The following is a 24,977-nucleotide window of genomic DNA, read 5'->3' as shown; positions in this document are numbered from 1 at the left end:
GCTAATGACAAGTAATCACTCACTTTCCATTGCTTGTTCAATACCCTTCAACCTGGAGTAAGCTGCATTCATATCCATTGTGAAATTGTCCAGCTGTTCCTGAGCCAAGCGCCTGAATTCAATCTCATAGTCAGATATCTTTTGTTGCAACTCCTGCAAAAAAGAAGAAAATGCAATCAAGTGGTATAAAACTTAATTATATATTAAAAATGTACTAAGTTGCCCGTAACTCAACCTTAATTGTCCCTGAACAGATCATTTCACTCGGGATTACTTGGCTGAACAGAATGGAAAAAACAGTGATGTTCTTCCCAGGGTGAAATTGAGTTTTCCCAGACAACGGTAAATCTTTGATGTGATTGTCAAAGGTCAGAAATGTGTGCATGCGCGCACACGAAAACTCTTATTCAAAATTAAACCTGTTAAAATACAGCAGAAGGAAAGCTTTCAGAGGAAATTAGGCCCTTTTATTGTAATTTGGGAGCGATTAGACATAATTTGAAGAGCAAACTTTGAAGCATTAACTATTTTATTTTGCCGCAAGTGGCTTAATATCCAGTTTAGTTTACCTCCTGATATTTTCCTTTGATTTCCTGTTCCTGAACCTTCACTACCTCCCTCAGATGATCAGTGTGAGCAGCAGCTTGTCTGCGTAGCTGGGTTCGCATCTCGGCCTCCATCACTTCTCGTACTTCTTCTGCCTAAATTGGAAATAAAATTGTACTCAATTGAGTTCATTTTGACATTTCTCGTCTTCCCTTCATTTTCATCACCTTGGGAATAGAGTAGTCTGTAACATGGCTAGTACCAATATTATTCAACAAAATGTGCAGTTGCAGAAGCGCATGCCGACAAGGTTAGTATTAGAGTCATTGAGGTTTACAGCATGGAAGCAGGCCCTTCGGCCCAACTTGTCCATTCCGTCCAGTTTTTAACCACTAAGCTAGTCCCAATTGCTTGCATTTGGCCCATAGCCCTCTATACCCATCTTTCCCATGTAACTGTCTAAATTGTACCCGCCTCTACTACTGCCTCGTTCCAGACACTCACCACCCTCTGTGTGAGAACAAAATTGCCCTTCTGGACCCTTTTGTATCTGTCCCGTCTCACCTTAAACCTATGCCCTCTAGTTTTTAAAATCTTCTACCTTTGCGAAAAGATGTTGACTATCTACCTTATCTATGCCCCTCATTAATTTATAGACCTCTGTAAGATCACCCTTAAGCCTCCTATGCTCCAGGGAAAAAAGTTCCAGTCTATCCAGTCTCTCCTCATAACTCAAACCATCAAGTCCTGGTAGCATCCTAGTAAATCTTTTCTGCACTCTTTTTAGTTTAATAATATTCTTTCTATAATAGGGTGACCAGAACTACACAGTATTCCAAATGTGGCCTTACTAATGTTTTGTACAACTTCAACAAGACGTCCCAACTCTTGCATTCAATGTTCTGACCAATGAAACCAAGCATGCCGAATGCCTTCTTCACCAACCTGTCCACCTGTGACTCCTCTTCCCAGGAGCTATGAACCTGTACTCCTAGATCTCTTTGTTCTGTAACTCTTCCCAACTCCCTATCATTAACTGAGACCATTTTAAGGTTTCATTTTTAATTGTACTGAATGGAGTTCATTTTGCCAGGACTGTGATTGTTAACTAAAGCAAAACTATTGTCTTGCTTTTTCATTTATCTTCCTCTATTTCAAGTGTTGAACCTATCTATTCCAATCTCATTTTCCTATACCAACCCTCAAACAATGCAGTCATGATCGAATCATAAATCAGTAAAACCAGCCAGTCATTCATTATTCAGCCTCTCAGTTTATGGTGGGCATATTTATCAATTTAAATTATCCCCATGTGTTTTGATATTAACGTATCAATTTCTAAACTCCTTTTGCACCACACATCTATCCTTCCAGCTTCTCTTTCACCCTGCCTTATACACTGAATAAATGCTTCACATACCAGACAATTACAAACAAATATCTGGCTGCAAAAGATAGAAACCTACAAAACAGAACAATAAAATGAGGAATCTCGCCATATTGTTAGGAAAACAAAGGTAGTTTTAAGGGAATTAGATGTGTACTGGTAGACAAAAAGTACATGGTTTAACTACTGCGTTGTGCCCGGCAGGCACAGCGGTTAAATAGCAACAAAAACCAAAATCGAGATTGGCGCTGGGTACGAATCAATGGTTGCTATCTAACAGGCCTACTCCCAATCCCTCCAGTCCCGTCCTGCCTTTCCCCCTAGCTACACAGATAGTCTCTCTCCCCCAGCACCTCCTCCCAAATTGTCCCCTCAGTGATTCTTAGGGCGAGATTCTCCGCAAATGCGGAGAGTCGTAAAGGCTGCCGTGAAACTGGCCGTGTTTCACGGCAGCCTTCACGCCCGTTCCCGGGACCCGATTCTCCCCTCCCCCATCGGGGCTAGGAGCGGGACCCCGGGAATCACGGCGTTGCGGCCTTAACGACCGTCCCAAACGGTGTGTTTGCTGCCGTGTGCTTGCTGCCGTGAAAAAACGGGCGTAAAGGCCCGGCCCCTTGGCCCATCGGCTGCGGAGAATCGGCGCTCGCCATAAAAAACGGTGAGCGGCGATTCGTGACGTGGGTCGGACCGGGCTTGGGGGGGGGGGGGGGGGGGGGGGGGAATAGCGGGAGGTCGCAAAAAAATGTCGGGAGGCCCTCCCGCTATTCTCCCAACCGGTGTGGGCAGCAGAAAATCGCGCCCACAATCTTTTATGGTGTAGTGCTACATCCACGTTTGTCCCCAGGATGCACATCAGAGGTGGAGGCAGCCTGCTGCTGCTTTCCATGCCCTCTGGACTTTGATGCCCTTGGCGAATGACCTCTGGAAGGCCAACTTAACTGTGTCACTGGCATCACCCGCTGCCCTTGAGATGCACCGGTGTCAGGAGGGGGGATTCGTAAAAAATGGAGACATCCATCATCTCCTTGGTGGCAGTCCCCAAATTGGCCTCCAGCACTTCCTCCTCCTTGATGGTGCCTGTATGGCCCTGGGGGACTCCATGGGATGGAGGGCCAACTGGAGTGAGCGCCAGAGGCCTCTGCATCATCTGGTTCTACCAGTCCAGGTGGCTCTCCATTGCCTGCACAATGGTGTTGATACACTCAGCGATGCCCCTCAGTGACTGGACCATGCTCTCCAGTGCCTCGTTAATGCCCACGTGTGTCTGGGACATGTTCTTCTTCGACTTGGATATGATCGAGGCCCTTAGCCATGGTCGGCACAGACCAAGCAATGCCTTGGGCACCACCACTCAAGACGCTAATGTTGTGCTCCAGGCTTTCCACGCCAGCAGTGTTGACCTCGATGCCATGCATTGTCGGTATCATCTCCTCCAATGCACTCGCTGAAATGTTGCTGACATCTCCTCATGAATGACACAGCCGTGTCCTATCATCTGCATCAGCTCTGAGATAACCTTTCCAGAGGCTCAGCATCTGACTGGGACTCTGCTGAGTCCTGGGATCCACCTAACTTCCTTGGGTGTTCCTGCCTCCACCTGGTGTACATCAGCAACTGCGGAGTGCTCACTATACTGTGCCCCAGAAGCCTTTCCACTAATGTCGTCCACCGAGCTGCGTCCCTCTGCACTGGTGGAAGGGAGTAGCACAATTGTTTCACAGCGCCAAGGACCCAGGTTTGATTCCCGGCTTGGGTCACTGTCTGTGCGGAGTCTGCACGTTGTCCTCGTGTTTGCATGGGTTTCCTCCGGGCGCTCCGGTTTCCTCCCACCGTCCCGAAAGACGTGCTTGTTAAGTGAATTGGACATTCTGAATTCTCCCTCCATGTACCTGAACAGGCACCGGAATGTGGCAAATAGGGGCTTTTCACAGTAACTTCATTGCAGTGTTAACCTAAGCCTACTTGTGACACTAATAAAGATTATCATTATTATGATGTGGGGATGATAGTGATGACGCCTCAATAGTAGTCTACTCGGAGCTCTCCTCCAAGGTGGTCTCTTGGGTGGTGGGGCGACCAACTCCGGATGGCCCGGCCCCTTCAGACTGAAGTTATAGTCATAGCATTGCATAGTCATAGCATGGCCCTGATCTTTTGTGTAAATGGGAGTGGGCAATCAAAAGCTCAGATAGCGATGTTGAGTTCAAGTCTGGACACTCCAGGAGAGAACCATTATTTGAAGGCTAGGCGGAGCTCAGAGAGAGAAAAGGAATCCTATTCGAACAGGTGGGAGCAGAAGGATTTGGAAAGTCACCAGGAGTGTCCATGAAAAGATGCCACAGAGACCAGTTTTTGAAAAGGGGTCTGAAAGAGCTACTCTAACAACCGGAATATATTCTGTAAATGCAAGTACCATTATTGCCAGCCTGCCTAAGTGGAATTGAGAGTTGTATGTCCATTTTACGTGCTGCTTAATGGGAAATCGGATGTTAGGGTTAAAAGATACATGTAAGCTGTTATTGTTAGGTTTGAGATTTACAAGTTTAAATATTGTTTTTCTTTTAGAACATAGAACGATACAGCGCAGTACAGGCCCTTCGGCCCTCGATGTTGCACTGACATGGAAAAAAAACTAAAGGCCATCTAACCTACACTATGCCCTTATCATCCATATGCTTATCCAATAAATTTTTTAATGCCCTCAATGTTGGCGAGTTCACTACTGTTGCAGGTAGGGCATTCCACGGCCTCACCACTCTTTGCGTAAAAAACCCACCTCTGACCTCTGTCCTATATCTATTACCCCTCAATTTAAGGCTATGTCCCCTCGTGCTAGCCACCTCCATCCGCGGGAGAAGGCTCTCGCTGTCCACCCTATCTAACCCTCTGATCATTTTGTATGCCTCTAAAGTCACCTCTTAACCTTCTTCTCTCTAACGAAAACAACCTCAAGTCCATCAGCCTTTCCTCATAAGATTTTCCCTCCATACCAGGCAACATCCTGGTAAATCTCCTCTGCACCCGTTCCAAGGCTTCCACGTCCTTCCTATAATGAGGCGACCAGAACTGTACGCAATACTCCAAATGCGGCCGTACTAGAGTTTTGTACAACTGCAACATGACCTCATGGCTCCGGAACTCAATCCCTCTACCAATAAAGGCCAACACACCATAGGCCTTCTTCACACCCCTATCAACCTGGGTGGCAACTTTCAGGGATCTATGTACATGGACACCGAGATCCCTCTGCTCATCCACACTACCAAGAATTTTACCATTAGCCAAATATTCCGCATTCCTGTTATTCTTTCCAAAGTGAATCACCTCACATTTCTCCACATTAAACTCCATTTGCCACCCATCAGCCCAGCTCTGCAGCTTATCTATGTCCCTCTGTCACCTGCAACATCCTTCCGCACTGTCTACAACTCCACCGACTTTAGTGTCGTCTGCAAATTTACTCACCCATCCTTCTGCGCCCTCCTCTAGGTCATTTATAAAAATGACAAACAGCAACGGCCCCAGAACAGATCCTTGTGGTACGCCACTCGTAACTGAACTCCATTGTGAACATTTCCCATCAACTACCACTCTCTGTCTTCTTTCAACTAGCCAATTTCTGATCCACATCTCTAAATCACCCTCAATCCCCAGCCTCCGTATTTTCTGCAATAGCCGACCGTGGGGAACCTTATCAAACGCTTTACTGAAATCCATATACACCACATCAACTGCTCTACCCTCATCTACCTGTTCAGTCACCTTCTCAAAGAACTCGATAAGGTTTGTGAGGCATGACCTACCCTTCACAAAACCATGCTGACTATCCCTAATCATATTATTCCTATCTAGATGATTATAAATCGTATCTTTTATAATCCTCTCCAAGACTTTACCCACCACAGACGTTAGGCTCACCGGCCTATAGTTACCGGGGTTATCTCTACTCCCCTTCTTGAACAAAGGGACCACATTTGCTATCCTCCAGTCCTCTGGTACTATTCCTGTAGCCAATGATGACCTAAAAATCAAAGCCAAAGGCTCAGCAATCTCTTCCCTGGCTTCCCAGAGAATCCTAGGATAAATCCCATCCGGCCCCGGGGACTTATCTATTTTCACTTTGTCCAGAATTGCCAACACTTCTTCCCTACGCACCTCAATGCCATCTATTCTAATAGCCTGGGTCTCAGCATTCTCATCCACAATATTATCTTTTTCTTGAGTGAATACTGACGAAAAGTATTCATTTAGTATCTCGCTTATCTCCTCAGCCTCCACACACAACTTCCCACCACTGTCCTTGACTGGCCCTACTCTTACCCTAGTCATTCTTTTATTCCTGACATACCTATAAAAAGCTTTTGGGTTTTCCTTGATCCTACCTGCCAAAGACTTCTCATGTCCCCTCCTTGCTCGTCTCAGCTCTCTCTTTAGATCCTTCCTCGCTTCCTTGTAACTATCAAGCGCCCCAACTGAAATTTCATGCCTCATCTTCACATAGGCCTCCTTCTTCCTCTTAACAAGAACATAGAACAGTACAGCACAGAACAGGCCCTTCGGCCCTCAATGTTGTGCCGAGCGATGATCACCCTACTCAAACCCACGTATCCACCCTATACCCGTAACCCAACAACCCCCCCCCCCTTAACCTTACTTTTATTAGGACACTACGGGCAATTTAGCATGGCCAATCCACCTAACCCGCACATCTTTGGACTGTGGGAGGAAACCGGAGCACCCGGAGGAAACCCACGCACACAGGGGGAGGACGTGCAGACTCCACACAGACAGTGACCCAGCCGGGAATCGAACCTGGGACCCTGGAGCTGTGAAGCATTTATGCTAACCACCATGCTACCCTGCTGCCCCTTAGAGATTCCACTTCTTTGGTAAACCACGGTTCCCTCGCTCGACCTCTTCCTCCCTGCCTGACTGGTACGTACTTATCAAGAACATGCAATAGCTGTTCCTTGAACAAGCTCCACATGTCCAGTGTGCCCAACCCTTGCAGCCTACTTCTCCAACCAACACATCCTAAGTCATGTCTAATGGCATCATAACTGCCCTTCCCCCAGCTATAACTCTTGCCCTGCGTGGTATACTTATCCCTTTCCATCACTAACGTAAAGGTCACCGAATTGTGGTCACTGTTTCCAAAGTGCTCACCTACCTCCAGATCTAACACCTGGCCTGGTTCATTACCCAAAACCAAATCCAATGTGGCCTCGCCTCTTGTTGGCCTGTCAACATATTGTGTCACGAAACCCTCCTGCACACATTGTACGAAGAATGACCCATCTAATGTACTCGAACTATATCTTTTCCAGTCAATATTTGGAAAGTTAAAGTCTCCCATAACAACTACCCTGTTACTTTCGCTCTTTTCCAGAATCATCTTCGCCATCCTTTCCTCTACATCCCTAGAACTAGTAGGTGGCCTATAGAAAACTCCCAACAGGGTGACCTCTCCTTTCCTGTTTCTAACCTCAGCCCATACTACCTCAGAAGAAGAGTCCCCATCTAGCATCCTTTCCGCCACCGTAATACTGTCCTTGACTAGCAGCGCCACACCTCCCCCTCTTTTGCCCCCTTCTCTGAGCTTACTAAAACACCTAAACCCCGGAACCTGCAACAACCATTCCTGTCCCTGCTCTATCCATGTCTCTGAAATGGCCACAACATCGAAGTCCCAGGTACCAACCCATGCTGCCAGTTCCCCTACCTTATTTCGTATACTCCTGGCATTGAAGTAGACACACTTCAAACCACCTACCTGAACACTGGCACCCTCTTGCAAAGTCAAATCTGTGCTCCTGACCTCTATACTCTCAATCTCCCGTACCCCAAAACTACAATCCAGGTTCCCATGCCCCTGCTGAATTAGTTTAAACCCCCCCAAAGAGCACTAACAAATCTCCCCCCCAGGATATTGGTGCCCCTCAGGTTCAGATGTAGATCATCCTGTCTATAGAGGTCCCACCTTCCCCAGAAAGAGCCCCAGTTATCCAGAAATCTGAATCCCTCCCGCCTGCACCATCCCTGTAGCCACGTGTTTAATTGCTCTCTCTCCCTATTCCTCATCTCACTATCACGTGGCACGGGCAACAACCCAGAGATAACAACTCTGTTTGTTCTCGCTCTGAGCTTCCATCCTAGCTCCCTAAAGGCCTGCCTGACATCCTTGTCCCCTTTCCTACCTATGTCGTTTTCTGTTTATTTTCTGTTAATAAAGTTTAGTTTGCAAAAAATAACCAAGTCCTATTTCTTATGCAATCACTCCTGGAACTAATCGATCTTTCTGCACCGTCTTTAAAAATCAAAGAAAACGTTGTGGTTCTGGCCCAGTATCTTCACCACTGTTGGAATCTGACCAGGCATCCGTAACACTGTTCGTAGGAAAAATTGTATATTTTCTAGCTCTCCTCATAGCTGAACCACTGAAATGATTGCAGCTCAATCAATGCACAAGCTTGATCAACTGACAGCTTTTCCTGCACATCTGATTATCCAGAACACATGAAGTGTCCTTAGTCCCACATAGAACATGACGCACCAGCAACAGGTTATTACTGGCGTGTCATAATAGCAATTCAAATTATTGAGACTCTGACCATTAAAATTCTTGGCAATATATTCTAAAAATCTATGAAATGACACTTTATGTCAGCAAGACAGTGGCTATTAAAACCCAAGCAGAACTTGGCTTGGGCAGTACCTTTTTGTCCCTTTCAAGACGGATTTCTGATCGAAAATGCTCCAAGGCTTTTGTCACTGCTGTTTCCAAATTTCTCTTATGATCCAGTCTCTGATGCTCAAGTGCAACTTCAATGCGCTGATATTCCCGCACGTTCTGTTCTGCCAACTCTTTGTTCAGCTGGTCAATGCGACGGTGGGCATGGGCAATCAATGAGTTAAGGTCATCAGTGCTCAGCTGGCCAGCTACAGTTTGAAAATACCATTAAAAGAGAGCATGTAACAAGTATCTCTGGAGAATAGCCATTCATTTGGGATATTTTTTGTGTATTATAGGAAAGTTAAATACAGACAAAATGTTTCATCGATTTAAAATAATGTCAATTACACAACTGCATGCCAGTTGTTTCACAGGCATAGTACAATATATAAATTTGCACAAAGCTCAGTTTAGCAGCTCACATTTAAAAACCCATATTTGGAAAATATGAAAGGAAAAACTTCTGCACAAAATAAACACTTTCTAGGATTACAATAATATTTTAAAAACACATTTTAATTGAAAGTACTATCTGAAGATATTCAGAGTAATTAGATATAGAAACATGAAAACCTTTTGTTAATTTCCTTTGTGAAAGCATTTTGCAAAGACATGTGAAGCTACATTTTCGGCCAAGAATCACAGATTGTTACAGTGCAGGAGGAGGCCTTGTCCATCTTGTCTGTACCAGCTCTCTAAAGAACAATTTCCCAAGTGCCATTCCTCACCCACTTCCACTAACCCTGAATATTCTTCCTTTTCAGATAAGTCTTATTCCCTTTGAATGCCTTGATCGAACCTGCCTCCATCACACCCTCAGACAGTGCATTCCAGACTACCCAGTGCGTGAAAAGGTTTGTCATGTCTCTTTTGCCAATTACTTTGAATGTGTGCCCTCTCGATCTCAATCCTTTCACACTGGAACGTTTCTCCCCATCTACCCTCATAACCCTGAATACCTCTATCTAATGTAATCTCTGACTTTTCTGAGGAAAACAGTCCCTACTTCTATATATGTTAACTGAAGTTCTTCATCCCTGCAATTATTCAGAGGAATATTTTCGGCACTCTCGAACACCTTCAGATCTTTCCTAAAGTGCAGCTCCTAGAGCTGGATACAATACTTCAGCTGAGGCTGAACTCGTGGATTATACAAGTTCAATGCAACCTCCTCACTCTTGTACTCAATGCCCCTATTAATAAAGCCTAGGAGACTGTATGCTTTATTAACCACCCTCTAAACCTGTCCTGCTGCCTTCAGTTACGTATGCAAATATACACACCCAGGTCGGTCTGCACCCCTTTAGAGTTCCACCTTTTATTTTACACTGGGTGGAATTCAACTAAAAGATTTGTCAGTGTCATTTTGGGCGAGTTTGGTGTGGTGTTTCCCGCCGGCTTTTTGGGCGAGATTTATACCATTCACCCACCCACAGTAAATTTTGGGGGCCTTGGGGAGTTTCTCCCCAGTCTAGCCAGAATTTTGTTAACAGTGGGGAGCTGAACTCACCAGCGATCCGGCTCCTCAGAGAATGGGCCGTCATTTTGAAAGGGTGTCCTGATTCCCAATTCAGCTTGAGGGTACCCCACACCCATGGACAGTGTCACGCCTCACCCCCCTGCATACGGACATTAAATGAGGACATCCCACTTATGGAGTCGTCGAGGGCCCCCCCAACCTCTTTTCATGCCTCCCCACACCCCCTCTTAGGTCCCCATCTTTCACCCCCCACAATCTTAATGTGGCCCCTTTATACCACCCTTTACCATACACCCCCAGAATGGACAGGCCCCTCTCAGACCCTGGCCTGTGGCAGTGCCACCCTTGTAGTGCCCCTGCCAACCTGACAGTGCCAAGGTGCCATGGCTGTCGGTGCCAAGGTGTCTGGGTGTCAGAGGGAGTGTAGGGTGTCAGGGGGAGTGTAGGGTGCCACCCTGCCTTGCCCCCGACCACCCAGGAATCTGCAATGGCCTGGAGCACCCCCCCCCCCCCCCCCCCCAAACTGCCATTACGCCTGGTGGACCAGTACTAAATGGCAACGTTAAGTGATCTCCCAGATGAGTATGGGGTCCTGGGAGAATCCAGCCCAGTGTGGGCGAGATCCAGATCGTGACGTCTCGCGAGGTTCAGTTGAATCTAGTGAGACATTTCAAAATGCGCAAACCTCGTGAGAGGCTTCGTGTGAGATTCAACGGCCTCTCACAACACCAAATCGTGCACGGCGAAGCAGTTAAATTACGCCCATTGTCTCTCCATTTCCTCCCTACCAAAATGAGTCACTTCACATTTTTCTGGATTGAACTTCGCACAAACATACGAAATGGGAGCTTAATAATCTATTATTTGCCCAACTTGTCAATTTTCTTTTTGAGTTTGACACCTGCCTCCTCACAGTTCACAATGCTTCTAAATTTTGTTCAGTCCATAAATTTTGAAATTGTGCCTTGCACTCCCAAGGTCTATGTTACTGTTATGGGCCAGGGTTTAGAGAACACCAAAGTGTATCATGGAGTTCACCTGACCCAGAACTTTTAATAGATTGTGGTATGGGGAGCACACAGCCCACTCTACAGGTGTGGTACAGCAGAAATGGAAAAGTATTTTTTGAAGCAAAACAATGTTTATTCTATGAACTCAAGTCAACCTTTTCAAAACATACAGTGAACATCTTAGCAACCATTAATTCAAATTCACCCCCAAAGAATACAACTCTAAGTAATCCTTTAAGCTTTCCTTTTAACATCCGTAAGACTTAAAACATATTTTACCAGAAGCACATTAGGTTTACATTCTCTCGTGAGAACATTTATAATTCTGAATTCAACAAATGATCAAGAGATAGTCTTTTGATGGCAGAGAGAACAGCAGTACACCTGTTTGGTCTGACTTCAGCGCCAACACTGAAAACAATACTAAAACATACCCTGCATATTTATATACACACCCATTTGTAAACACCCATTTCTTAAAGGTATTCTCACATGGCACTGTCTCGCCTCCAAAACCCACCCATCCCACACTCCTCACCCCCTCCGGAGGGTGCCTGATCCCTTTTCACCCAAAATGCCCTAGACTTAACCTGGGTTTGATGTCTTTCCTTGATCACCGTGGGCTGCCTTTCAGTCCCAGCAGAGCTCTTTATTGAGTTCTGGGGATGCTGGGATTACAAGAGCTACTGACCAATCAAATTGGATGTTAATTGAGGTCGGGAAATCTCCCAATGAGAGCTGCTCTGTTGCAGAGTGACCTTATTTGTCTTGGTATTGGTCTCGACTTTTCTTCCAGAGAGCAAATGGTGCCACTCCCCCACCCATAAGACATAGGAACAGAATTAGGCCACTTGGCCCATCGAGTCTGCTCCGCCATTCAATCATGGCTGATATTTTCTCATCCCCATTCTCCTGCCTTCTCCCCATAACCCTTGATCCCCTTCTGAAAATCCAGCCTGGTGGCATGTGTGGGTCATTCATAACTCGCATAAAGCCTCATTATGTATGCTTGGGTAAGAGCCTGGACTTCCATTAGTTCCTTGAAACAGGTACGTGGAAGGCGAAACATTGCTTGATTGACAGCTGCTTTTCTTAGAACTATTTTGTCAATAGTTCACGGTTTATTTGCACAACATTAAGAGGTGTCAAGTGTTTATAGTTTATAGTGTTTATGGTTTCTGCTATTGACACCTTAAAGGTCTGGTTTATTAGGGTTGTAGTGACAGCAGTTATTCAAAGAAAATTAGGGATGGCTTTTTTTTTTCAATGGCCATTTTAAAAACGCATGCTATCATATACTGTAGGGTTCACTGGCTCTGTACAGAGTGTATACTGATTGGGCATGAAGTGCTATGAGTTGGCATGGAGGTTATGAGGGGCCATTGGGGATCTGATAGCAGCATGAGTTGGCATAGAGTGGATGAGGGCCATTGTGGGTGGGTGAAGGTGGATGATTTTGCATAGTTGGGTGAATGGGTAAGATCTGTTCCCACTTGAATACTGTGCTTCCTCTGAGGCTCATGGACCACGGGTCTTTGAGAAGCTGGCTTGACTATCTGAAAATTGTGGGGGGCTAGGAAATACCTATGCAGTTGAGCTGGACAGGTTAGGAATACATGCTAGTAAAAGTTGGGGTGCCAGGAATGGGAGTGGGAATCCTGGCATTGTGACCCATCTGCCTTTTATTTTTAGAAAGGTCTATGAAATCTCACCAGATTTTTTTTAAAATGTTATTCGTTCATGGGACGTGGCCGTCACTAGCTGTGCCAGCATTTGAAATTAAATGAAATGAAATGAAAATCGCTTATTGTCACAAGTAGGCTTCAAATGAAGTTACTGTGAAAAGCCCCTAGTCGCCACATTCCAGCACCTGTTCATTTATTGCCCATCCCTAATTGCCCTTGAAGGGGCAGTTAAGAAAGCCAGATATAGTACATCTACTGGTTCCCCTTTTATATATCCTACTAATTGCATCCTCAAAAAAGCTTTAATTTTGACAATCACAATATAGAAGGTTTAGAAGTGAAAAAGCAAATAAGAGAAGCAAAGAGGGGAGTATGAAAAGAGACTGGCAGCTAATAGTAAAGGGAATGACAAAGTCTTCTATAGGCATATAAATAGTAAAAGGGTGGTAAAAGGAGGAGTGGGCAGATTAGGAACCAAAAAGGGGATTGTGCAGGAGGCAGCTGAGGTATTAAATGGATACTTTACACCTATCTTTACCAAGGAAGAAGATGTTATCTAAGCCATGGTGAAAGAGAGGCTGGTTCATACACTCGAAAGCTTTAAAATGGATACGGAGGAGGTATAGACTGTTTGTACTTAATTGATAAAAAACCAGCACCAGATGAGATGCATCCAAGGATACTAAGAACAGTGAGAGTGGAAATTGTAGAGGCATTGGCCATAATTTTCCAGTCTTCCTTAGATTTGGGTTGTAGTCCCAGAGGACTGGAGAATGGCAAATGTTACACCCTTGTTCAAAAAGGGGACAAAAGATAAGCCAAGCAACTACAAGCCTGTCAGTTTAGCTTTGATGGTGGGAAAACGTATATAACCAATCTTATCTGGATCAAAATTAATAATTACATGGATAAATGTGGGTTAATTAAGAACATAAGTAGGAGTAGGGAATTTAAGCCCCCCCCTGGGCCTGCTCCGCCATTCGGTATGATCATGGCTGATCTCATCTCGGCATCACCTCCCTGCCTGCTCCTCATAACCCTTCATCCCACTACTAATTAAAAAACAATCTCCTTAAATTTGTTTCATGTTCTGCATCCACTGCACTCTGGGATAGAGAATTCCACAACTCATGACCCTTTGAGTAAAGTAATTCCTCCTCATTTTTGTTTTAAATCTGCCACCCCCTTAGCCTAAAACTGTGCCTCTCCTTCTAGACTGTCCAACAAGGGGAAACATCTGCTCTACCCAAGGAAAACCAGCATGGATATTTTAAGGGAAAATTGTGTTTAAACAACTTGCTGCAGTTTTTTGAAGAAATAAGAGGGTCGATGAGGGCACTGTTGATGATGTGGTGCACATGGGACTTTCAAAAGGCATTTGATACAGTGCCACACAACAGACCTGTGAGCAAAGTTATAGCTCATGGAATAAAAGGACAGTAGCAACGTGGCTATGCAATTGTCAGGAAACCAAGAGCTTAAAGGATATTTTTCGAGCAGGAGGTTTGCAGTGGAGATCCTCTGGAGTCAGTGTTGGAATCCTTGCTATTCTTGATATTTATTGGTAACTGTCATGTGAGAGTACCTTTAAGAAATGGGTGTTTATAAATGGGTGTGTATATAAATATCTGTAGTGAGAGTACCTTTAAGAAATGGGTGTTTACTACTGCAGTGATGTCAGAGAGTGGGTGAAGCTGGGCGGTCTGTCAGCTTTTTACTTTCGTTTTAGGCTGTTTGCTGCAGGGTGCGTTTTAGTTTCGCTTTCAGAGCTGGATAGCTGCAGTCACAACCAGAAGGGGTATTAGAGTCTGACTCTGTAATCTAGTGAATGTAAATCGATCCTTTGGTGATTTAAAACGAATAACTGCTCTCAGTGGTGACTTTAACCTGATGTGCTTCTGTTTAAAAAAATTTTGTTTAAAAGTCTTCTGGATGTTAAAAGGACAGCTTACGGATTACTTAGTGCTACTAAGTGGGAACTAATTTATCATATAATGGTCCTCAATAGTGCCAAGCGTAAGGCAAGTTAGTTTCAGGTCAATCAGAGTTCTGATCAAGAGCCATCATCAACCTGAAACACTAACTGTTTTAAATTTCCAGCTTTTTGATTGTTTTATTTCAGATTTCCAACATCTACAGTATTTTCCTTCAGATAGTCTGGTAGCTCATCTGTCTAGTTAATAGGCACTCTTAACACTATATATTATTTTGGATGCAATTTTATCAGGTACAATGTTATGCTAAGGAAAGTAACTTCACTGTGTAATGTGGATTAGAAGTATAAAATGCCTTGAAGCAATTCATGTCACTGTAACTCTGGATGAAAGAACTCCAACCCAGCTATTAAGACAGCATTTAAGTAGTGTAGCCACATTCCAGTATACAAAGCAGTTTCTTTATTTGGCGCTCAGCAAAACTTCAACATTACTGCCTTGCTCCCCAATTTTACAAACGCTGCTGATTCTTGAACTAACCAAGGACCGACACCCACTGACCATTTTCCTGGGCTGTAAGGTTGGATCTTGTGTTCCAGTATACCACTGTTTCACAATAAACAGCACTTTCTTTACAAATTATAGAAACAGAGCAACTTTGAATAATAAAAATACATCCAAAATACTTTCACAGCCTCTTTCAACTTAATGCACACAAACATTTCAACACTTTCTGTAGATTGGTTTGTTTTCTTTTAGCTTTAGCTTTTTACAGTTTCTATAAATTCTGTTTTTTTCTTGAAAGCCCAGTTTCCTTGAATCTAGCTGGATTGGGAGAAGATCACAGTACTTCCTGAGTTACAGTGACAAGGATTCAAAAGTCTTTCACTCTGCCGATAGTCCTTAGCTATGCAAGAATTTCACAACCTAATACAAGTAGCTAAAATGCAGTGGATTCATAAGGAGTACAGTATGCAACAAATTAGCCAGACTCACCTAGATCAGACACCTCTGCAATGAAAAGGATGAGAAGAATTAATATGAGTTGACAACAGCACCACTAAGTAATCACTCAAACAAATTGTTACAGTGTAAATGAGAGCACACACACTAAACATTCACATCAGTAATAAAGCATAGTTTCCAAATTAGTTCTGAAAAGTAAGATATATTTAAAAATGGAGTGTGAACTCAAACAAATCAGAACATGACTGTGCATAAATGAATATTGATCTATAACTAATTTTTATCATTTATACCAGCAAGGGGCAACACGAAGTCTCCAACGAAGCTGCAAAATTTCAACTGCAATGCACACTAAATTTAAGAAGAATTCTCAGAATCTATTTGTTCACGAGATGTGGGCATCATTGTCACGGTCAGCATTTATTCTCCACCTTTAAATATGCTCGAGAAAGTGGTAGCAAGTTTCTTTCCCAAAAGGGAATTAAATGACTAGTTGGGTTTTCTGGTGACCTTTTCTGGTACTTATTTTTATTGCTTTTTTCATTTTAAATTATAAATACTCATATTATCCAGTCATATCTGAACCTATGTTCTCCTGATTATTAGTCCAAGCCACTGGGCTACTGGCAACGTGACCACTATACTACCCTACCTGGTAAATTTGAAAACTGTGCTTTGAAAAGGCCTAAACACCTCACTAGTCTAAGCCTAAAAGTGAAAGTCTCTAAAGTCCCAGAGGACCATTGTCTGCTCTCCCCTTTTAAGAGAGAGAGCTGACTGGTGGTGATTTAACCTTAGGGTCACCACAACTCAGGTGAGCGGCAAGGTTGAGACGGTGGGGCCTTCATGGATAACCTCAGCCGGTACGGGAAAATCTCAGCCGGTACGGCAATTGAAACCGGTGCCGTTGGCGTCACTCTGCGTCACAAAACATCCGTCCAGCCAAAGGGAATTGCAGTGCGAATTCCAGCCCAAGGTAAGTCTTACAGCACACTTTGCCCTTTCATGCATGACTAGTAAATGACAATGTCTGAATTTAGTTCAACAGACTATACCGATTTTGAATTTTGGCTACCTAACCAATAAGAGTTATTGATATAGAAATTATTCCGCCATTCAGATTAAGGCTGATCTCTTCCTGGCCTCAATAATAATAATCTTTATTGTCATAAGTAGGCTTACATTAACACTGCAATGAAGTTACTGTGAAAAGCCACCCCCCTACCTGTTCCCCATATTCCTTTTACCCGTTTTAAAATCAGAAATATATCTGTATCCCTCTTGAAACTATTTAATGATTCGGACTCCACCGCACTATGGGACAGCCAGTTCCACAAATTCACCGCCCTCTGCGAGAAGTAGTGCTTCTTCATCTCAGTTTTAAATCTACCACCTTTCAACTATATCGGTGACTTCTTGTTCTAGATTGCCCTACAAGGGGGAACATTTGGTCTATGTTTACTTTATCAATCCGTTTTAGTATTTTATATACCTCGATCAGATTCCCTCTCATCCTTCTAAACTCCAGCGAGTATAAACCCAAACTGTTTAATTTCCCCTCATACGCCAACCCCTTCATCCCCGGAATCAATCCAGTGAACCTCCTCTGAACTGCCTCCAATGCACCACATCCTCCCTCAAATAAGGAGACCAAAATTGGACACAATACCCCAGATGTGGTCTCACCAACACCCTATACAATTGAAACAACTTTTCTCTACTTTTATACTCCAGTGCTTTTGCAATAAATGCTAACGTTCCATTTGCCTTTCTTAATACATTTTGTACCTGCATATTGATTTTCTGCGATTCAGGAACAAAGACACCTAGATCCCTCTGTCTAGACGCATTTAGAATCTGCTTTCCATTTAGATAATAATTTGCTGACTATTTTTTGAACCAAAATGGATAACCTCCCACTTATCCACATTAAATCACACCTGCCAAGTTTTGGCCCAATGTCCTAGAATATCTATTGCCGTCTGTAAAAATATGTATCTCCTCTCCACTGCCTGCTTTCTCACCTATTTTAATATCATCCTCAAATTTTGCTATATTACACTCTGTCCTGCTTGCAGATCATTTATAAAGATTGTAAAGAGTTGAGGTCCGAGGCTTGAATCCCACGGCACCCCACTAGTCATAATTCACCAGTCAGAGAAGGATCCATTTAACCCAACGCTCTGCTTTCTGTCAGTCAGCCAATCCTCAATATATTCTATCCCCAACCCTCTGCGATCTCACTTTCTAGATCAACCTTGTCAAATGCCTTCTGGAAGTCTAGATGTACCAGATCCACAGGTTTCCCATTATCCACTTTGCTGGTTACATAAGAACTCAAGCAAGTTTGTCAAGCATGACTTACCCTTCATAAAACCCTGCTGACAATGGTGAATGGAGCTTTGTCTTTCTAAATGTTCAGTCATCTCCTCCTTAATGATTGATACCAGAAACTTCCCTATCACAGAGGTCAAGCTAACCGGTCTATAGTTTACTACTTTTTGCCTCTCTCCCTTTTCGAATACGGGCGCCACATTAGCATTCACCCCTTCCACTGAACTCAACTCTTCACCTGCATACTGCGCATTCATGCCGCACATGGCATGGTAGCACAGTGGTTAGCACTGTTGCCTCACAGTGCCGGGGACCCGGGTGTGATTTCCAGCTTGGGTCACTGTCTGTGCGGAGTCTGTATGTTCTTCCCGTGCCTGCATTAGTTTCCTCCAGGTGCTCCAGTTCCCTCCCACAAGTCCCGAAAGACTTGCTGTTAGGTCATTTGAACATTCTGAATTCTCCTTCAGAGTACCCGTTCAGGTCCATGGCGTGGCAACTAGGGGATTTTCACAGTAACCTTCATTGCAGTGTTAAAGTATTTGTATGTTCATAATACTTTAGATGGGATCTAAGCGAATTGCAATAGAGTCCTGTGTCAAACGCATTTGGCTAAGTGTTTTCCCGGCACTCGCAGCGCTGTGAAAGACCATGTTATTGTACTTGATTTTGTTGCAATCTGCGGCCTCAGCGGGGAATGCCCCAAGATCACACATGGTTCCACTTCCAGCACTGAGAAGCTCTGCTTGCCAGAACTCCTCAGTGCAGGAGGAGATTGGGAGATCATTTAAAAATGGCGCCTCGATCTCTCATTCCCGCCCGATGCAACCCCTTGACCACCCCATAGCAGCAAGCTCGGGCCCGATCCCCGGCCAGCCTGGCACCTTTGCACTGCCATCATGGCACGGTGATAATGCCCTTGCCAGTGCCAGCTGGACCCCTTGGTAGTGCCAGGCTGGTACCAGGTGACACTGCCAAGATGCCCGGGTGACACCAGAGGGAAACCACCCATGGGCCTCCGATCCCCTAGAAAATCTCTCCAAAGTGCCGTTCCTTCTGTCTCCATTTGTGGGGACCAGTACTGAACGACGCTCACTGAAGGTCTCCGAGGCGAATGGGTTAGACACATCGGTAGATGAGACTAGCTGCCTCACTCTAACATGCAAATTTGCCAAATACAGATCAGATTGTGACATCTCCTGTTAAATCTCACGAGGCGTGGTGAGCCAGGTAGATCCCATTCGTCCGAACTGGGGCGCGGCCCAGTGGGTAGATTGCACTCTTTAAGTCAGAACACATCATTCTCTCTTTTATTTATATGAATGACTTGTAAAAGGAAATGTAATTAAAATTACAACACAAGAAACAAATACTGTACTTACTGAGATTTTTCCAGCCATGCTTTACATCTGGAGTGATGCTCTCCAGTTCCTTCCTGAATTCATCCCTCGCCATAGCCACCAGCTCACTGTACTGAACAACTATTTTAGCTTCTGATTGAGCTGCTTGCACCTAAGGAAAAATATGATATTTCATCAGAAAGAAACTAGAATTACACTAATTGAGAAGCAGTGAAATATGGAAGACAGCACTGCTGGAGGATACTGGTTATTAATAATAAGATGCTGTTACCATTGGATTTCGCCTCCACAACCCAAAGATTTTTTTAAATATAAATTTAGAATACCCAGTTAATTTTTTCCAATTAAGGGTCAATTTAACATGGCCAATCCACCTAGCCTGCACATCTTTTCGGTTGTGGGGGCGAAACCCACGCAAACACGGGGAGAATGTGCAAACTCCACACGGACAGTGACCCAGAGCCGGGATCGAACCTGGGACCTCGGCGCCGTGAGGCAGCAGGGCTAACCCACTGCACCACCGTGCTGCCCTACCCACAACCCAAAGATGTGCAGACTAGGTGGATCCACGCTAAATTGCCCCTTAATTGAAGAAAATGAATTGGGTACTCTAAATTTATTTTTATTAAACTTTATATGGAACAGAAAGAGGCCCTTGGGCCCACCGTGTCTGCGTTGGCCATCAAGCATCTATCTATTAGAGTCCCATTTTCCAGCACTTGGTCCGTAGTTTTGTATGCTATGGCATCACGTGCTCATCTGGGTTTCCAGTGATTTGTTTCATGGTCGTTCAAAAGTCAACCTGACGAAACAAAGCATCAGTTGACCTAGTTACTCCAATGCGCAAGCAGGTAAGGCATTACTGTTCAGTCTATTAATGAGCTGATTAATGTGCCAGTTTTTTTTCGGTCAAATTGATTTATACTTAAGTCTAAAACGAGCAGTGAAACAGTGCAAGTATAAGAGCTAAAATTAAATTTTTGAGTGGTTAAAAGAAAGAAAATAGAAGTTAAAGTTAAACTCCGTAATGAAAAGAATAAATACAAGATGTGGAGATGCCGGCGTTGGACTGGGGTGAGCACAGTGCCCACTTCCTCAACTGAGGAAGGAGCAGTGCTCCGAAAGCTCGTGTTTGAAACAAACCTGTTGGACTTTAACTTGGTGTTGTAAGACTTCTTACTGAATAAATACAAAACAGTGTTAAAGAAAATAGAAATAAAAAGATTAAGACCATAAAACACAAAGACAGAAGTAGGCCTTTCAGCCCATTGAGTCTGCTCTGGCATTCACTGAGATCATTCTTGATCTGATGTAAACTTCGGGTGGCGGGCATGGGGTGATTGGTCGCCAGAGGGTGGTTCCTGCCTGGAGGTGTTGGTTTTGGGATACTTTGGCGGAAAAGCTGTACAGAGTGTGGAGGGGGTGGAAGGGGATCAGTTCTCCCCTGGATGGGCATGCCTACATGTTATCAAACTCGACAGAAGACAGTGCGAGCACTGGCTAAAGAGTTGGAGGAGACTCATGATGCAGCATCAATTGGAAAAATAGTGGAGGGACCGTCGTTGATTGGAAAGCTGCCAATGGAGCAGTTGATGTGTTTCATTGAGGACGGATTTCAGCAGTAGCGTAAATAAATGCAAAGTGACTGGTTGAAGGCGATCGAGGTGACATTGGCACCTTTCCGCAGGACTCTGGAAAGGGTGGAGAAGCAACTGGCATGCAGGGAGCGATGATCCAAGAGGGGGAGAAGGTGGTGCCTTACCAGTCACTGGATTGTGTCGCTGGAAGCAGAGATGACGTTTCTTGGGGATATGAGCAAGATACTGCGAGCACAGGTGGAGGACCAGGAGAACAGATCCAGGCGGCACAAAATCTTCGGATTGTAGGCCTACCAGAGGGAGTGGAGGAAACGAGTGCAACGGGCTACGTCGCGAGGATGCTAGCGAAGTTGATGGATGAGAAGGTGATGGTCAAGGCCGCAGATGGATCGGGCCTATAGGTCCCTGAGACAGAGGCCAAGAGCGGGGAAGCCGCCACGGGCGGTTATTGCATGCATGCACAAGGAAAAGATTCTCAGGTGGGCCAGGGCGCAGAGGCTTGCAACTGGGAATGAAGCAGAATTCATCAGGATTCTGAGCTAGTCGAGATGGGCAGGGTTCAACATGGCCATGGCCGTGCTGCACCGGCGCTAGATTCGGCTTGGCGTGTAGTATCCGGCCAAACTTTGGTTCACTTTCGAGGGCTGGAAATAATACTTTGGGACGACGGCGGAGGCGAATTACTTGATTAAGGAACATAAACTGGGGGTTGGGGAGGGCTGAAGGAATAATGTGGGTGGGAGGTTCTGGGCGCGATTCTCCGACCCCCACGCCGGGTAGGAGAATCGTGGGAGCGCCGGGCGATTACCACCACACAGCCCTGGCACCCCCACGCGTTTCTCCCACCCAACCCCCAAATCGGCGTGTCGCATTTTACGACAGGCCGCTCGGAGAATCGCCGCTTGACGTTTCTAACGCCAACCACACCTGGTCGCTGCCAACGTGAACAGCGCGCGAATGCTGCGTGTGCGGCCTGTGGGGTGGGGGGGGGGGGGGGGGGGGGGGGAGGAGGAAGATCGAGTACCTGGGGGGTGCTCAGTGGGGGTCTGGCCCGCTATCAGTGCCCACCGATCGGCGGGCCGGCGTCTCTAAAAGACGCATTCTTTTCCCTCCCCCACCCCACAAGATCAATGCTCCATTCTTGCGAGGCGCCTGCGGGGAGGACGGCAACCGCGCATGCGCCGCCGGCTGCATCATTCAGGCGGCGCCGCTTTAATGTGGGCGCCCAGGCCTGGCGTGCGAAATTGACGCACCGCCGCTCCTAGCCCCCTGAGGGTTGGAGAATAGGGGGCGAGGAGCGGCCTCCGACGCCGGAGTGAAACACTCCGGTTTTCACTCCGGCGTCGGCACTTAGTCTCCCGTTCGGAGAATCGCGCCCTCTGTCTGTGTTAACTTTTGTAACATGTTTTTGTTTGCCGATTGTGAAAGGTTATTCTGGGGGTGGTTGCACCCCCTGCGCTCTGTTTGTTATGCTCTGTACAGTGCATGAGGGGTTGTAGAGAGTCGGGGTGGCGCGGCTCAAGAATGTTCTATTTGGGGCCGTTTTGGGGTGATGTTTCCTGCATTGGGTTGGGTGCGAGGTGCTGGGGGAGGGGTCGGGGAAGATGATTGGTGAGAAGCAGCCGGAGGTGTGCAGGAGAGGGGATGGGTGGGTGGGGAGGGTCGATGGGTTAATGGAGTCGCCAGAGTATCAAGAAACGCTAGGGAATGGAAGTGAAGTGGGGAGAGTGACACACAACCGATAGGTAGGATGAGTTCGGGCATGGCTGGGCGATTTAGCATGGCAATTCACCTAACCTGCACATCTTTGGACAGAGAGGTGAAACCACAGCACCCGGAGGAAACCCACATAAACACAGGGATAACGTACAAACTCCATGTAGACAGTCACCCGAGGCTGGAATTGAACCCAGGTCCCTGGCGGTGTGAGGCAACAGTGCTAACCACTGTGCCACTCACCTTGGGAGGAGCCAAAGGGTGATGATAGCTGACTCTAGGGGGGAAGGCAAGTGCACTGTTTCTCACTCTGAAGCTACACTCCCTTCCTTCACTGTTTTAACTGAACAGGTCCGCCTCCCTCCAAGCTGTTTCTCACTCTGAACATCTCTCTCTCAGCCTTCGCTGGGAATGCTGGCTTTTCTGAGGTTTCTCCCATCCCGAGCCTGAGGATGTTACTGTCCACTATCCGTTGAGAGTTCTTGGACCCCTTTCTCCCCATTGTCCAAGGGTAGCGCTAACTCCATAGCGCTTTTGAAGTCTAGGGCAAGTTGTGTCAACAATTTCTTTTGGCATCACATTATCGATCTTACACACTAGCCGGCCACGTGGTACCTCGATCAGGGATGGGTCAGTGACGTTGGAGGATTATGGACGGCATTGAATCATCATGGCTCTTTACTAGATACACAAGCTCGAACATTTTAGTGTCTGGGGCTCCAGGGTAAGTTAAAGCTCTTAATAATGCTGAACGTCAGGGTCCCAATGGTGTCAAAACAGATTTTATGTCTGTCATCCCCTTCATTGCTGTTGGGTGGAAGATGTTGCACATTCATTTGACATACTGGGGCCAGTCTTCCACATCTGCAACATAAAGCTTGAGCTTCCCAAACAAGGGCATTTCCGGGTTTTTCCTTTCCGCTTTGTTTCTTACCAGAGTTGTGGTTGCTCAGTATCCCATGCTTGATTCTCATCACCAATGTAATAATCCCAGGAGGCGCAGAGTGAGGGGTCAAACTGGTTTATTTTTAAATTGAAAATAAAACCGCAGCACACAAACATCGCAGGCCAGGACTATCGGGAACTGCCAGTCCAGGTCTGGAAGATACATTTAAAGATCCCGCTAACTAGCCCCAGCTCACTGGGCCTCTGCCTGCGCACCACGGGAACTTGAATTCTACGAGGCTCACGGGGAGGCCTGTGGCCCTCATGAGGGTTAATGCAAGTAGCTGCATTTGATAACGGAAAGATCACATGGGATGGGGAAAAAATTTATCCAACTTAAAAGAGCATGTTGCTTATTACCTTCCTTTCTACATGATCCAGATCCACCAACATGTGGTGCAGATTCTCTTCTGCAGCCAGGAGCTGTGGTCTAACAGAAGTGATCTGACTCTGTTTGGCTTCTTCAATTGCGCTCCGAAGGTTGTCTAATTCTTCTCTGAAATCGAACAAACAAAAGTCAAGGACATATGACAAAACATAAACTGGTATGTCACATTTTGGCTAGCCGTCATCAGCTACTCAGTAACATCTAGTTAGTAAGGGCTGCATTTAAGTTCACATTTAGAAAGAAAGGTTAGTCTTCGTGCTCATTCTATTGTAAAATTTCCTTTGACAACACAATGCTTTGGACTCATTTTAGCAATATGGTATTGATTACCTAATTTAAGCAGTTGCATGATCAAAGAGTAACACTTCAACATACCCATCTTACATTCATTCTTTATAAGCACCTTTTTTGATTCCTGGGATACAACAAATATTACTTTGAACCCATGATTGAGGGGTGCATAATTTGAGTTAACTCCTTCACGAAGAAACTCCTGGGTTTATACTTAGTGACTGCCCACTGAAATTTAATGACCTGGAAAAATATCTTTTCCGTACCCCGATTGTACAGTTTGTTAACACTGTTCTTTTCTGGACTTCTCTTTCCTGTGGACAGTGAAGTAGCAATGCTGGGAGTGAGGTTAACATAGAAAATAGGAACAGGAGGCCATTCAGCCCATTGAGCCTGCTCCGCCATTAGTTATGATCACAGCTGCTCTTCCAAGTCAGAAACTTGTTCTCGCTTTCTCCCATATCCTTTGATCCCTTTAGCCCCAAGAGCTATATCTAACCCGTTCTTGAAAACGTACAATGTTTTGGCTTCAGCTTTCTGTGATAGATAATTCTACTGACTCACCAGTCTCTAGGTATTTACTAAAAGATTAAAGGCACAACATTC

General features: G+C 45.3%; 1 protein-coding gene across 2 annotated transcripts in view; it reads right to left on the bottom strand.

Moving 5' to 3' along the window:
- The window catches only part of immt (inner membrane protein, mitochondrial (mitofilin)), an 86,565-nt gene that overhangs the window by 6,384 nt on the left and 55,204 nt on the right, over positions 1-24,977 (bottom strand). For both annotated transcript variants that reach the window (XM_038793301.1, XM_038793302.1), the window contains 6 exons: positions 24,053-24,188; positions 19,455-19,584; positions 15,772-15,786; positions 8,649-8,872; positions 570-701; positions 24-153 (listed from right to left, as the gene is read on the bottom strand). In XM_038793301.1, the coding sequence (XP_038649229.1) occupies positions 24-153; positions 570-701; positions 8,649-8,872; positions 15,772-15,786; positions 19,455-19,584; positions 24,053-24,188 (767 nt within the window). The remainder of the gene's footprint in view (positions 1-23; positions 154-569; positions 702-8,648; positions 8,873-15,771; positions 15,787-19,454; positions 19,585-24,052; positions 24,189-24,977) is intronic.

The sequence above is a fragment of the Scyliorhinus canicula genome, chromosome 3 (genome assembly GCF_902713615.1).
Source record: "Scyliorhinus canicula chromosome 3, sScyCan1.1, whole genome shotgun sequence".
Classification (NCBI taxonomy): domain Eukaryota; kingdom Metazoa; phylum Chordata; class Chondrichthyes; order Carcharhiniformes; family Scyliorhinidae; genus Scyliorhinus; species Scyliorhinus canicula.
This window is presented reverse-complemented; position numbering and strand designations above follow the sequence as displayed.